Source organism: Triticum urartu, chromosome 2, assembly GCF_003073215.2.
Source record: "Triticum urartu cultivar G1812 chromosome 2, Tu2.1, whole genome shotgun sequence".
NCBI lineage: Eukaryota > Viridiplantae > Streptophyta > Magnoliopsida > Poales > Poaceae > Triticum > Triticum urartu.
This window is the reverse complement of record NC_053023.1, coordinates 75,206,070-75,221,616: the sequence shown is the minus strand read 5'-3', so window position 1 is coordinate 75,221,616 and position 15,547 is coordinate 75,206,070. Positions and strand designations below refer to the sequence as shown.

Below are 15,547 nucleotides of genomic sequence, written 5' to 3'. Positions count from 1 at the left end.
TGGGCTGGCCGCCGCCCCTAGGGTGGAACCCTAGGTGGGGCGCAGCCCCCTCCCTCTCCCCTATATATAGTTGAGGTCTTTGGGGCTGCCAACACATGAGTTCTTGACCTCTCCCTGGTGCAGCCCTACCTCTCTTTCTCCTCATATCTCGCGGTGCTTGGCGAAGCCCTGCTGGAGTACCACGCTCCTCCACCACCACCACGCCGTCGTGCTGCTGCTGGATGGAGTCTTCCTCAACCTCTCCCTCTCTCCTTGCTGGATCAAGGCATGGGAGACGTCACCGGGCTGTACGTGTGTTGAACGCGGAGGTGCCGTCCGTTCGGCACTAGGATCTCCGGTGATTTGGATCACGACGAGTACGACTCCATCAACCCCGTTCACTTGAACGCTTCCTCTTAGCGATCTACAAGGGTATGTAGATGAACTCTCCTTCCCCTCGTTGCTGGTTTCTCCATAGATAGATCTTGATGACACGTAGGAAAATTTTGAATTTCTGCTACGTTCCCCAACAAAAACCCCATCTTGTTATCCTCGATGGCAACAATACAATACGTGCCTTGCTGCCCTTACTGTCACCGGGAAAGGACACCGCAAGATTGAACCCAAAGCTAAGCACTTCTCCCATTGCAAAGAAAGATCAATCTAGTAGGCCAAACCAAACTGATAATTTGAAGAGACTTGCAAAGATAACCAATCATACATAAAAGAATTCAGAGAAGATTCAAATATTATTCATAGATAGACTTGATCATAAACCCACAATTCATCGGTCTCAACAAACACACCGCAAAAAAAGATTACATCGAATAGATATCCACAAGAGAGGGGGAGAACATTGTATTGAGATCCAAAAAGGGAGAATAAGCCATCTAGCTACTAACTATGGACCCGTAGGTCTGAGGTAAACTACTCACACTTCATCAGAAAGGCTATGGTGTTGATGTAGAAGCCCTCCGTGATCGATGCCCCCTCCGACGGAGCTCCGGAATAGGCCCCAAGATGGGATCTCGTGGATACAGAAAGTTGCGGTGGTGGAATTTGGGTTTTGGCTCCGTATATGATCGTTTGGGGGTACGTGGGTATATATAGGAGGAAGAAGTACGTCGGTGGAGCAACAGGGGGCCCACGAGGGTGGGGGCGCGCCTGGTAGGGTAGGGCGCGCCCCCTACCTCGTGGCCTCCTGTTACGTGCCTTGGCGTAGGGTCCAAGTCTCCTGAGTTGTATTCAATGAGAAAATCACGTTCCCGAAGGTTTCATTTCGTCTGGACTCCGTTTGATATTCCTTTTCTTCGAAACCCTAAAACAGGCAAAAAACAGCAATTCTGGGTTGGGCCTCCGGTTAATAGGTTAGTCCCAAAAATAATATAAAAGTGGATAATAAAGCCCAATAATGTCCAAAACAGTAGATAATATAGCATGGAGCAATCAAAAATTATAGATACGTTGGAGACGTATCAGTGCCCAGTGCCAGTTCCTGTTTGGTGCGTGTTTTTTGTTTCGCAGAATATCCATATCAAACGGAGTCCAAACGGGATAAAAACTGACGGAGATTTTTTTTGAAATATATATGATTTTTGGGAAGAAAAATCCACGCGAGACGGTGCCCGAGATGGCCACGAGGCAGGGGGCGCCCCCCTGACCCTCGTGGGCCGCCCGTAAGGCGGTTGGTGCCCTTCTTTCGCCGCAAGAAACTTAATTCCCGGATAGAGATCGTGTTAAAATTTCAGCACAATCGGAGTTACGGATCTATGGGAATATAAGAAACGGTGAAAGGGAAGAATCTGGGAATGCAGAAACAGAGAGAGACAGAGAGACAAATCCAATCTCGGAGGGGCTCTCGCCCCTCCCATGCCATGGAGGCCAAGGACCAGAGGGGAAACCCTTCTCCCATCTAGGAAGGAGGTCAAGGAAGAAGAAGACGAAGGGCCCCCCTCTCCCCTTCTCTTCCGGTGGCGCCGAAACGCTGCCGTGGCCATCATCATCATCGCCGCGATCTACACCAACACCTCCGCCATCTTCACCAACATCTCCATCACCTTCCCCCCTCTATTTACAGCGGTCCACTCTCCCGCAACCCGCTGTACCCTCTACTTGAACATGGTGCTTTATGTTTCATATTATTATCCAATGATGTGTTGCCATCCTATGATGTCTGAGTAGATTTTCGTTGTCCTATCGGTGGTTGATGAATTGCTATGATTGATTTAATTTGCTTGTGGTTATGTTGCTGTCCTTTGGTGCCCATCATATGACTGCGCGCATGGATCACACCCTAGGGTTAGTTGTATGTTGATAGGACTATGTATTGGAGGGCAAGAGTGACAGAAGCTTCAACCTAGCATAGAAATTGATGCATACGGGATTGAAGGGGGACCAATATATCTTAATGCTATGGTTGGGTTTTACCTTAATGAACATTAGTAGTTGTGGATGCTTGCTAATAGTTCCAATCATAAGTGCATAGAATTCCAAGTCAGGGATGACATGCTAGCAGTGGCCTCTCCCACATAATACTTGCTATCGGTCTAGTAAAGTAGTCAATTGCTTAGGGGCAATTTCGCAACTCCTACCACCACTTTTCCACACTCGCTATAGTTACTTTATTGCTTCTTTACTTATAACAGCCCCTACTTTTTATTTACGTACTCTTTATTATCTTGCAAACCTATCCAACAACACCTACAAAGTACTTCTAGTTTCATACTTGTTCTAGGTAAAGCGAACGTCAAGCGTGCGTAGAGTTGTATCGGTGGTCGATAGAACTTGAGGGAATATTTGTTCTACCTTTAGCTCCTCGTTGGGTTCGACACTCTTACTTATCGAAAACGGTTGCGATCCCCTATACTTGTGGGTTATCAAGACCTTTTTCTGGTGCCGTTGCCGGGGAGCAATAGTGTGGGGTGAATATTCTCGTGTGTGCTTGTTTGCTTTATCACTAAGTAATTTTTATTTGCTGTTCTTAGTTATTTTCTATCTTTAGTTATGGGTAGGAAACGCAAAATACCAAAAAAATTAGTTGTACCTACTAAACCAATAGTTAAAGAACCACTCAAAATCTATCACACTGCGGAAGCTTATTAGTTGGATCATCTTCGATCCCTTTGTGCTCGTACTGAAACCCCAACTAGCTTAGTTGAGGGCAAATGGTCGTGTGGCACGTGGCCGTGTGGCCGTGTAGCACCCCTACCATGGGTACAAAAAAGGATTATGCACCACCACTGACAACAACTATCTTGGACCGTCGTCATATCTGGTGCTTACTGCACACCTCGCGCTATTACCACATCGAGTCTCTGCTATCCCGGTCAGGTATCTTGGGTAGCTAGCCCACACCACCTCAACCCCCATTGCAGAGTACCATTAGTCATCACCGACCGTTGTCGAGTTTCACGTATCCATCAGATCACAAGATCCAAGCCTGAACAATATGTCCCTCGCTTTTCTCCCTGAAATAGGTTGTTGCCGTTAACTTACAATGTACCTTCTCCATTACCCGAGTGAAGGCTTGACTCTGAAGCGCGAGGCAAGATGAGCCAACGGTTTCAAGTGCCCATTCGTTTGTCCTTTTCTTGTTTTTTCGTGTTTTTTTACTATTTCCAGATTTTTATTTTTCTTATGATTTTTATTTTTTCTAAAATTTTGTAGTTTTCGCAATATATGGTGAACAATTGTCTAACATACGGTAAACATTTATCTCAAATACAATGAACATTTTTATAATGTTGAACTATTTCTTTGAATACTTTGAATTTTTCTAATATATAGTGAACTTCTTTATTTATATATGATGAACATTTTTATAACATAACCGAACATTTTTAATGTACATTGAACTTTTTTTTATATATACTGACCACTTTTATATATAACACGTACTAAAAATGTTCTAAAATATTTTTTCTGTTTTTAAAATATCTAGCCAAAAGATAACAGTAGCCAGAAAAACCTACTAAAAACAGAAGAAGAGGAAAGTTAGACAACCGGGTAACAAGCAGAGTGGGCCAGCCAATTTGTGCTGGCCTTCAGCCAAGGCTCCCCTGTTTGACGCCCACTGGCTGAAGGATTCCTTTTTCTGTACATTTTCTGACTAGGGTTTCCCGCCTGAAGGAACTTTCGCTTATGGATACATTATACATTTTCTGTACATATCTGAAACAATATTTTTATACGCGGCTAACATTTCTACAAACATATGTTTCTGATGTTTACTTTTTTCGTACACGTTGTATATGTTTGCATACATTAGGAATAATTTTTGTACACATGTTTAACATTTTTAAATACATTATTAACATTTTATATTTTTTATGTCTACTTTTTTTTCATACACGTTATACATCATTCGTATACGTCAGAAGCATTCTTCTATACACATCTAACACTTTTCATGCACATTACTCGTTTTTCAATTTCATCGTAAATCCAACAAATAGTCTAAAATAGATTTAACAGTTATAGAATACCCAAGCATCTATTCCGGCCAAAGATTTTGCCTCCAGGTTTACCCACTTGGGTGAAAGCAACTTCTGAATGTTTGGCTGGGTGGCACGTATATTATTTTGGGATGGGGAGGTGTACAGTTTCACTGTGAACTTAGTTTGCCGGTGAAAATTTTCTTAACGTGGCTTATACGTTCCTATGTGTGCTTAGCAAATTCTGCTATGTGTGGGCCACTTTCACACGTTGACCAGGCTGGTTGTGTTTCTCTTCCTGATTGTGTGCGTGTATGGGCTGGTATGAGTTGGGCTTTTCGTTCTTGTGTTTGTTTCCCTGTGGTCCACGTGTGCTCGGTGCCGTTTCGCGTTAATGACGGTGGCGCATTGATCGCATGATCTAGAGACGCCGCTCTTGTTAATCGGTGCTGCTTTGGACGTACAATCTAGATATCTCACCGCTGGACAATTTTTGCTACGTGTTGCCCAATTCAAACGTTGATATGTGATGTGGCTTCTCCTGCCTGCGTGCACGATGCCAACTCCATCCTAGGTTCTGGATGCCACTTCTTTCGGTGTTTCTGGTCATCGTTCGATGCTTCTGGTGGCTGGGTTCCTATAAATAAGAGGTCGGGCTTCGCATCGCTGGCCAGCGCGCCGCCGGACTTGCGTACCGAAGCATTGGGCGGCCCTGCGGCCCTGCCTCGTGCAGCGCCTCGACGCCTAGGTTCGACCTATTCTGATGGCAACGCACGGCGACCGTTCATGGCGAGGCAGACGAGGCAGCCGTCGTACCTGCACTGAAGCATGGCGTTCTTCTTTTGGTCGTGGGGTAGATGCAGCGCACGCCGCCACGCATGAGCAGGATCTCGTGATTCGAGCTGCTGGAGGAGAGCACATGGGTAGGGCGCTCCACGGCGGCTCTCGGGTACGACATCCACTAAGAAGGTGAGTCTGTCCTTCATTGTGAAATCGTGCTGCGGCCGCAATGTGCCGCTTCCGGAGAGCTTCTAATGGAACGCGTTTGGCTACTCCCGGCGCGACAACAGCCTGGGAGCTCTGTGCGGGCAGGCCGGGGAACGCGCTGGAGCTTGCGAAGAAGGCAACACTACCGGACTCGCCGCCTTCATTTCCCGTCGGCATAGATCTATGCCTACGGCTGCCGACGACCAGGATACGCCGATGGCCAGGACGTGGCAGTCGGCATAGCTCCAAGTAGGCCGACGGCGGCCGTCGGCATTGTTTTGTCCGTCGGGGTAGGACCCTTTTCCGGTAGTGCAACTCGCCCGTGATGTACGACTACCCCATGCTGCTTGGAGATGGGCTCTATTCGCGCTGTCGTGGATGTACATAGTTTTCAACGTCGGCCACGCGGGTTCGATATCATGGATTAGGCCGTGCACAACGGGATGGCCATGGCCAATGGTGGCGAGGAATCAATCCCCGCATGACCAATTATTTCTTCAGGTCCAAGAACGGCAAGAGCGAGGAGGGCATTGTGGTGTCCATCAGCCTGCCCAAGGACGTCATGGAGAACTAGCCCAATCCGTTGGCGGCTCGAGCTCATTGATATATGGTATGCGGTTGACGCCGTGGAGGTCGCCACCACAATCCGTTGGCGGCTCGAGCTCATTGATATATGGTATGCGGTTGACGCCGTGGAGGTCGCCACCACTGCAACTGCTGCCTGTGGCCATTGACCGCCTCCCTCCATGGCCGCCGAGCTATGTTTCTCCTCACAGCCGCGTATGTCCATGCCGTCCCAACTAACCCATGGCATCATCCACTTCAGTCCCACCCATACAGGCCATCATTGTAGCATGGAAGGCCTATCTTACAGTTCGTATGGATCTGTATTTTGACGTGTTGAGCGTCTTGCATTTCATTTACTTTTCCTTATTTTGTGTTCATATATGGATTCTGACAGAATTCAGTCGCTGTTGGAACTCTGCTTTCATGACTCCTGCATATGTTTGTAGATATGATTGTAACATATGTTGCTTATGTTTTTCTCTTTTTTTGCAGCCTAAATGGAATAACTGGTATAGACATGTTGTATATTATTGGGGAGTATATGGCGGGCTGCAGTGCCTGGGTGCGCGCAGCGAGGTAGTAGGTCGGATGACATCAGGGTGGTGGTTTCCGATTTTGTTGCTGGTTGGTGCATGTCCTGGTTAGGCATGATTTTCGAGGATGACTTGCTACGTGCATGCATAACGAAACTACTGGACGGACGACACTAACCAGCCGAACCCCACACGATGCAAGAATGAACGGTGTTGTCTGATTTTGGTCTAACACATCAACGGCTTGATGCGTAGTGTCGTCCGAATATGTCGTGTGTATAGCAGCATTCCATGCATAATAGCAGGAGTTGATGTGACTATGTACATTTGTATATGCAGTTCTAATATACTTTTTCCGTTTGCACGCGTAGGTTGTGATGAGTTTTGTGCGTAGTGGTCAAGAGATCTTTTCTCCTGGCTGTTAGCGGCTATAGTGTTGTTTTGCATGGTTGTGCCGTGTTGGTTTTCCTTTTTTTAAAGTCCGATGCCGCGTAGATCGTAGGTTCTCGTGGTCATGGGTGCTGATATTTTAGATGGTCGTGATTATGTGGTTGGATTTATTCACACCCTTGTATAATGTTCAAGGCTCTAGGCTCAGTAGCAGAAGCAACTTTTAATTTGTTACATGTACATAAAATAACCATCGATTGCTAAGGAAGTAAAAATAAAAACATTTGCTCCCTAAAACAATAATTGTGTGTCCACCAAGAAAGAAGAGAAGATTAGGCCGAATCAAATCATCATAGTAAAAGAAACGATTGGAAACCTATATAGAGGTATCAACACAGGGCTGCCATTTTTGTGACATTCATTGATAATATGATGGTCCATGCATTCTAGCTCAGTTAATTTTGATGTTTCTTTGGGGTCAGAATCATTTTTCTTTAATAAACTGAAGCCTCTATATGCTTATAATCCATAGCTGTTGAGGTAATCAAACTGAAGACTTCACTTTAATTTGGCCAGAATAAATAGTTGCCTTATGTAATAAAATCTCACTTTTCAAAATGCCGTATTTGGCTATCCTAACTTAATTGCAATATAAGATACTCCAACCAAGTTATCCATCGATCATGTTACATATGTAACTACTTGGGTGCACTTTGAATTAGTTTAATTATTTCCCTCATATGCAAGAAGGGCAAGCGGGGACAACAGATACATACTTCCGTCCAATAGTGATTTCTGATGTTTTCTTGAAGAAGAGAAAGCAACACTAATACGTCAAAGTTAAAAGTTAAAAAAACACAAAGCTATGTTTTCCATTGACCGACCAACCTAATTATACATCAACGATTCTCGAACGCTCAAGCAAAGAAATGATATCCAAATTAGCAACCAATCAAACAGTCAAAAAACTAACACACGAGTTTTCCTTCTACCACGTATGTAATTTCAATATAAAGTATCTACATAGCACTGTATCATTTCATCACCGGCACACATGCAGCGGGTGGTCAAACATGGATGCTATGAATTACTGAAGAATTGAAAAGTTGTCATGCAATATCAATATGATTTCCTTTATCTATAATATACCGACTCTTTTCTTTCTAGTCGATAATGCTTTCTCTATGAAATATTTTAGCATCCATACCAATATGATCTTTTGCATATACCATGAAATGAAAATAAGGGTGAAAAAACTCATTATTTTCAAGATTTATATTGTAACTCATTTTTCATCAATTATGTATACTTACTAAACAATATGGTTTAACCCCCTTCTCATATTAATTTGTTGTATGCGGGCATCAGGACTAAACAAAATGGGTTTACCCCTTCTAATATTTCTTGTATGCATGCATCAATACAGAGGATATTTTACCCTCTTCTCATATTTGTCGTATGCAGGCACCAAGTTGTGGTGAATTTGGATAACACACTATTAACATATATAATAAGATCCTTAAGGGTGAAAAAAACACCACCAGCTATCTTTCTCGGTGTTGTATATTTGTTTTCCCTCTGAATGTTGTAACATAATGACCAGCCTAAAAGCTCAGTGAAAATATTTTTGCCTGGCTTCTAGCTAAGAAAATATTTTTCAATTGCTATGTCAATGCAAGTTAGTCAACAGCCAGACAAAAAAACTGCAATAGATGGGTATACCTATTGATTTTTTTCCTACACATAAAAAAATGGCACTTCCAATTTAATACACAAACAATATCTTTGATGTATAGCTGAAGTCTATATGCTCATAAATTACCAATTCAGTCGTAGGTTCATGCAAACTATTTGCCCCAAGTATGAACTCTATCATGTTAACTACTGATATGACACTCCCTCGGCTAATGGTGCTAATAAAAGGAAGTTATCATCGTAGCATACCCTTTGTTTTATAGAATGGCATGATGTGAATAAATGAAACTTACTAAAGATGTATCAACGTGTATTTCTCTGTATAGCAACATTTGCTGTAAATAGTAAACACATTCCATATGGATACATCGTATGGACGGGCGCGGCGTGCCGCCGCGTGGGCTATGCTAGTTAATGTTACGTACAATGTATACATTATTTCACATTTTTCTAGGGGGTTTCATGGCACCCCTAGATCTGCCTAGGGTCTCACGCACTAGAAAAGTCTAGGACCGGCATCTTCACCACTTCATATTTCAACCCCTTCTTGTCATGTGTCGCATCGATGAAGATTGTTGAACCTTCACCAGCCTCACCTTTGACTAGCATCTCAGAGAGCATTGTTATCACATTTCTTTCCACCCATCTTCTTATGGGTCTTGCACCATACATCTATAGGTACACAAATGGTTACTAAAAGATACTACCAAAATTATGTATAAAGAGAAGAAGCTAGATGTACTAACCGGATTGTGTGACTCCGACATTATGACGTCCAACAAGGCATCGGTTGTAGACAGAGAGATGCCCTTATTAGCTACTCTAGCTACAACGTTCTTAATCTGAATTTTTGCAACCTCTTTCATTTGTTCATAGGAAAGTGACTCGAATATCACAATCTCACTAATCCTGTTGAGAAGTCCGGGCTTGAAGAACTTCTGAACCTGCATAAGCAACAACATGAATGTCAATCAGTGGTAGGAACTATTGCATGGAGCCCTTACATGACAATTTGGGATTAACAAACCTTTTCCATGACAAGGTTCCTTGCAAGTTCTAATGGCTTTTCTCCAATCATTTTTGTTGTAAGGTATTCTGATCCAAGATTTGAGGTCATAATGATGATAGTATTCTTAAAGTCAACAGTTCTACCTTTGCCATCAGTCAACATGCCATCATCAAGAATTTGAAGAAAAATATTAAACACCGAGGGATGTGCCTTCTCGACCTCATCAAAAAGGATAAGGCTATATGGATGCCTTCTCACTTTTTCAGTCAATTGTCCGCTATCTTCATATCCAATATAGCTTTATAAAGGAATCAAAGAAGCATTTATATTAGGCAAACTAATTAATTAGACTAAGCATGAAAATATATCTTATTTCTAAGAGGAATATTAATGCACACGAAAGTAAGTAGTACCTTGGAGGTGCTCCAATGAGACGTGTTACAGACCCAGCAGTAGCATATTCAGACATGTCAACCCGAACAAGCATCTTTTCACTGTCAAATAGTTGCTCGGCAAGAGTTTTTGCAAGCTCCGTCTTTCCAACACCAGACGGGCCTAAAAAAAGGAAAGAGCCTGTCGGTTGGCTAGGTTGATCAAGGCCGGCCCTAGAGCGTAACACCGCTTGCGCAACCAAATTGACCGCTTCATCTTGACCAATAACCCGCTCATGCAATCTGTCTCGGATGTGGATTAATTTGTCCTTCTCCTCTTCACAAAGCGTAGCGACAGGAATTCCAGTCCATGACTCACAACCTACAAATAATAATTGTTGGAACATGCATGACAATCACATCACATGATAAAAATCAATTTACTAAAATATATATAATGAGAGAGAGAGAGAGAGAGAGAGGGGGGAGTGCCTACCTGTGCGACATCATTTGGATCAACAATTGCTTTCTTCACTCTATTTGTGGAGCTACTTTTCGTGTTGACAACCACTTTTTTATTTGCATCGTTTAAGCTAGTGGGAGTAGTGTTGTCATCTACTAGTACTTGGTTGTCAATCTGCTTCATCTTTCTGGCTATGAAAGTACATGCCTCGTCGATCAGATCAATTGCCTTATCTGGAAATTGACGACCTGAAACATACATACAACAATGAAAATCATCAGCGTTTCAAATCAAATCAGCAAAAGGCACAACGGAACGGAGTGAGGGCAGATGAATTGTTGACGATGGTACTGGTACCGGTGATGTAGCGGGCACCGAGGCGCGCAGCAGCGACGAGAGCGGCGTCCTGAATCTCGAGTCCATGGTGGTCTTGGAATCGTTGCTTTAGCCCCCGCAAGATGGCAATGGTGGCCTCAATGCTCGGCTCCCCGACGTGCACTTTCTGAAACCGTCGCTCGAGCGCAGGGTCCTTCTCCACGTACTGGCGGTACTCGTCAAAGGTGGTGGCCCCCACGCAGCGGATGCGGCCGCGGGCCAGCGCCGGCTTGAGCATGTTGGAGGCGCTGGTGCAGTTGGTCCGGCTGCTGCCGGCCGAGTAGAGCATGTGCATCTCGTCCACGAACAGTATGATCTTGCCGTTGGACGCCTCTGCCCGGTTGATCACGTTCTTCATGCGCTCCTCGAACATGCCACGGTACCGCGTGCCGGCCACCATGGCCGCGAGGTCGACCTCCACGACGCGCGCCCCGACGAGCGCGTCGGGGACGGCCCCGGACGCGATGCGCTGCGCGAGGCCCTCGGCGACGGCGGTCTTGCCGACCCCGGCGGCGCCGACGAGCGCCGCGCAGTTCTTGGTCCTGCGGCAGAGGATGTCGACGACGCGGTCGATCTCGTCGTCGCGGCCGATGACCGGGTCGCCCTCGCCGGTCATGTCCCGGCCGTAGGTGCGCAGGCACTTGCGGGACTGGAAGTAGCTCCACGCCCAATGGCACAGCGCGGAGGTTGCTAGAGCGACGACCGTGCAGCACGCGCGCTCTAGCAAGAGCTGGCCACTGACGGGCGGGCGTTGCACGGTAATCGCACGCACAGAAGTGACCCTGTCCCTATCATCACGCGGAGGCGGTTGCCGCCTCTTCTTATTAACCTTCCACCGAATCATCGCTACCTTTTTTGAAGGCTAATTTGGGGTCGTGGCACTCCAAAATCGCTGCGCCCTCATGACCTTTTATACTACTATATGCGTTATGCGTTATCAGATGTAGAATCCGTGTCGGTGTCGCCCAAATCTCCTAGTACGTACACAAATAGGAACCAGCCAACTGATTAGAACCCACGGCCTTCCTGCACGTCGGCGATGATGACCTTGCCGCCATTCCTGATCAACTCCGTGGCTGCCGCCTTGCCGATCGATGCCGCTCTTCTCTGCTCTACCTTACGTGCGCTCCTTGTTATCCCACCTAGGCTCGCCATACAGTCCTGACAGTCTCGACACTTTTCCATCCAATTCTTCCACCGACATGCCAATGACACTAAAGATACTAGTGCGGGAGTAGATCCTCACCTCCTTCTTCCAGACTAATAATAGCAATCCACCTTTTCTTCAATCAAGACTTGGTGCTACGATTTTATGATCCATCTTCAACTTCCTCATCAACTCACCCGCCCTATCTTCATCCAAATGTGTCTCGGGCAGGAAAAAAAAACGCATTCAGGTTGTGCCGCCTCTGGGTGTAAAATCTTTAGGGTGTTGACTGTAAAATTTTGTCTTTTTCTGTAACGAAAAAATATCCGACGAGGATGAATTGAGCACATGCGCAAGAGTGTCATTCTTATCACGAACAATGTAATACAAAGCTGAATATTGTTCTTGGAGGCCCGCATTGCCTAGCCTAGGGTCTCACGCACTAGAAAAGTCTAGGACCGGCATCTTCACCATTTCATATTTCAACCCCTTATTGTCATCTGTCGCATCGATGAAGATTGTTGAACCTTCACCAGCCTCACCTTTAACTAGCATCTCAGAGAGCATTGTTATCACATTTCTTTGAGTATTTAACCAAAAACTACCACATTTCACCGAAACGTGACAGAAAACTACCACTTTACGATTTTGTGCGGAAAACTACCACTTTTGTCCTAATCCGTGGCAAAAAACTACCAAGTCTCGAAACCGGTCGCTTCGCCCGTGCTAAGCACCAAACTGACCAGCCGGTCCCACGTTTCAGGTGCCATGGTGGCCAACCGACGCCCGCCGCGTGTTAACGGCGCGTCCGCGGTCGGAAACGGCGGCTGTCGGTTTGCGTTCAATGCACCAAAACATGGGACCGGCCATTTGATGACGATCCTCTGACAACGCCGTTTCTGACCGCAGACGCGCCGTTAACGTGCGGCGGGCATCGGTTGGCCACCGTGGCGCCTGAAACGTGGGACCGGCTGGTTAGTTTGGTGCTTAGCACGAGTGAAGCGACCGGATTCGAGACTTGGTAGTTTTTTGCCACGGATTAAGACAAAAGTGATAGTTTTCCGCACAAAATCGTAAAGTGGTAGTTTTCTGTCATGTTTCCGTGAAATGTGATAGTTTTTGGTTAAATACTCCATTTCTTTCCACCCACCTTCTTATGGGTCTTGCACCATACATTTGTAGGTACAAAAATGGTTACTAAAAGATACTACCAAAATTATGCATAAAGAAAAGAAGCTAGATGTACTAACCGGATTGTGTGACTCCGACATTATGACGTCCAACAAGGCATCGGTTGTAGACATAGAGATGCCCTTATTGGCTACTCTAGCTACAACGTTCTTAATCTGAAGTTTTGCAACCTCTTTCATTTGTTCATAGGAAAGTGACTCGAATATCACAATCTCACTAATCATGTTGAGAAGTTCGGGCTTGAAGAACTTCTGAACCTGCATAAGCAACAATATGAATGGCAATCGGTAGTAGGAACTGTTGCATGGAGCCCTTACATGACAATTTGGGATTAACAAACCTTTTCCATGACAAGGTTCCTTGCAACTTCTAATGGCTTTTCTCCAGTCATTATTGTTGTAAGGTATTTTGACCCAAGATTTGAGGTCATAATGATGATAGCATTCTTAAAGTCAATAGTTCTACCTTTGCCATTAGTCAACATGCCATCATCAAGATTTGAGGTCGGCGGCAAGTGCTCCTCACCTCGGGTAGATGCTTTGTTTCTTTCCTCTTCTCTGCATGTACAATAGTTCATCGATTCATTTGCTTTATAGTATTTGGCAATGGTGCATCACTAAATGTCATATTTCTGGGATCTTATACGGAACAGAAAACCACAGACCAAATGATCGAACATGAGGAACTGAAGCTGCTTAATTTGGTTCCAAATTAGGAAAAAACAGTCGATCAGATTCATCCTTTACTTAAATACTGATGATGATATGGTTGTAAATTAGTCTGGTATATGCCAACAGTTATTGTTGACATTACCCTTGAGGTAAAAGGTTGGGAGGCAAAACTATAAGCCCCTATGTTTCTCTGTGTCCGATTAAAACTTCATACCCATAAATATCGCGTGATTGTTAGCAATTGTGAAAAACTATAAGCCCCTATCTTTCTCTGTATCCGGTGCCATAAAAATCAACAATTTCGAAGGCACAAATCCGAGGGTGGTGAACGGTCAAAGAATCAAACATTATATCTCAGGTAATCCCATAAGTGTTGAAACTAATGTTATTGAAATCGTAACACCGGAGGAATACATAAGGGACACTTTCCCGAACGTTTTGGACCCCGAAAAGGAATAGGTACGTGGTACGGTAAGTAAACCGACTCCAAAACAGTTCTAATGGCAATTTTTCTCCGTTTTGAAATATTTAAGAAAATAGGAAAATAAGAAGTAATCCGGGAAGGACACGAGGCGTCCATGAGGGTGGAGGGCGCGCCCTTGCCTCGTGGGCACCTCGTGTGCTCTCCGGACTCCGTTTTCTTGCACAATACTTTTTTTGGTCGGTAAAAATTCATTATATATTCTTCCGAAGGTTTTGACCACCGTACCACGCAAATATCCTCTGTCTTTGTTTCGGGCTATTTCTGCTGCAGATTTAGGACAAGATGTCTTCTCAAGAGTCAGTCGGGGAGAGCCGGGTGTCCCATCCGACACTGGGACCAAGAGAAAATATTGATGCTGGCCACTTTGGGCCATCAATGGAGGAGGAGATGGATGCCGACTTGAAAAGGATAGATGCCATGGAGGAGGATCAAGAAGTTACTTCTCGTTTCCGAATCGGATTCATGATGGGGGAACTACAGGGCTCGGCTATTCCAAACTCGGTCATCCCTTCCAACGTCAGATTTCTTTCTTATGAAAATATGAAAAATAGAGTGTTATTTGTTCTCCCGCAGCTATGCAACATCCTTGGGTGAAAGGAGCTTTAGCCGTCACGGGCAAGCTTCGTAAGGAAATAATGGGCCTCAAGCAGCAAGTCAATAAGCTTGAGGAAGAGAATCGTATCCTGAAGGGCATCATCGCCAAGAATATCACGTCACCATATCCGAAGAAGGAGACATAAGCACATGGGTATGGGCACTCCCCTTGACAACTACCAAGCTTGGGGGAGTGCCCCGGTATCGTATCACCATCACTTTTATCTTTATCGTTTTATTAGTTCGATCCTTTTGGTAATATCTTGATCTAGTAGAATAAAGTTTTAGTATGACCTAGTTGTGAGTTTTGATTTATGATCCTTCTATATAATCGAGTCCGCGAGCTATATATAATAAAGATTAGTATTGAGTCAAGGGCTTGATTATTTTGCTATAATCTTGAGGGAATAAAATAAAAGAGAAGAAATAAAAAGAAATAAAGAGACCATGTGGATCTTATGGAGAGTAATGAGCTCACATATATAAAGTATGATGAATAAAAATTGTTGAGAGTTGACAAACATAATTTTGATGATCGTTGCAATTAATAGAAAGTAATAAAGAAAAAGAGGTTTTCATATATAAATATACTATCTTGAACATCTTTTATGATTGTGAGCATTCATTAAAATATGACTTGCTAAAGAGTTGATGTTGG

The 15,547-nt window shown here is 44.5% G+C and overlaps 1 protein-coding gene across 1 annotated transcript; it reads right to left on the bottom strand.

Moving 5' to 3' along the window:
* Positions 1-9,002: 9,002 nt before the first annotated feature.
* Positions 9,003-11,558, bottom strand: LOC125541092 (chaperone protein ClpB1-like). The gene is made up of 6 exons (XM_048704578.1): positions 10,785-11,558; positions 10,457-10,675; positions 10,007-10,346; positions 9,612-9,891; positions 9,331-9,528; positions 9,003-9,256 (listed from the first exon to the last, which is right to left on the bottom strand). The coding sequence occupies exons 1-6, from the start codon at positions 11,416-11,418 to the stop codon at positions 9,074-9,076; spliced, it is 1,854 nt and encodes a 617-aa protein (XP_048560535.1). The 5' UTR covers positions 11,419-11,558; the 3' UTR covers positions 9,003-9,073.
* Positions 11,559-15,547: the final 3,989 nt, after the last annotated feature.

Bases quoted from the DNA above. Each gene is read 5' to 3' on its own strand.
- LOC125541092 (XM_048704578.1), bottom strand. From the start codon at position 11,418: ATGACCGGCGAGGGCGACCCGGTCATCGGCCGCGACGACGAGATCGAC. The intron at 10,676-10,784 runs GTACCAGTACCA...TGTATGTTTCAG, and splicing joins CGGTGCCCGCTACATCACCG to GTCGTCAATTTCCAGATAAG. The intron at 9,529-9,611 runs GTTTGTTAATCC...TTGCTTATGCAG, and splicing joins GGAACCTTGTCATGGAAAAG to GTTCAGAAGTTCTTCAAGCC.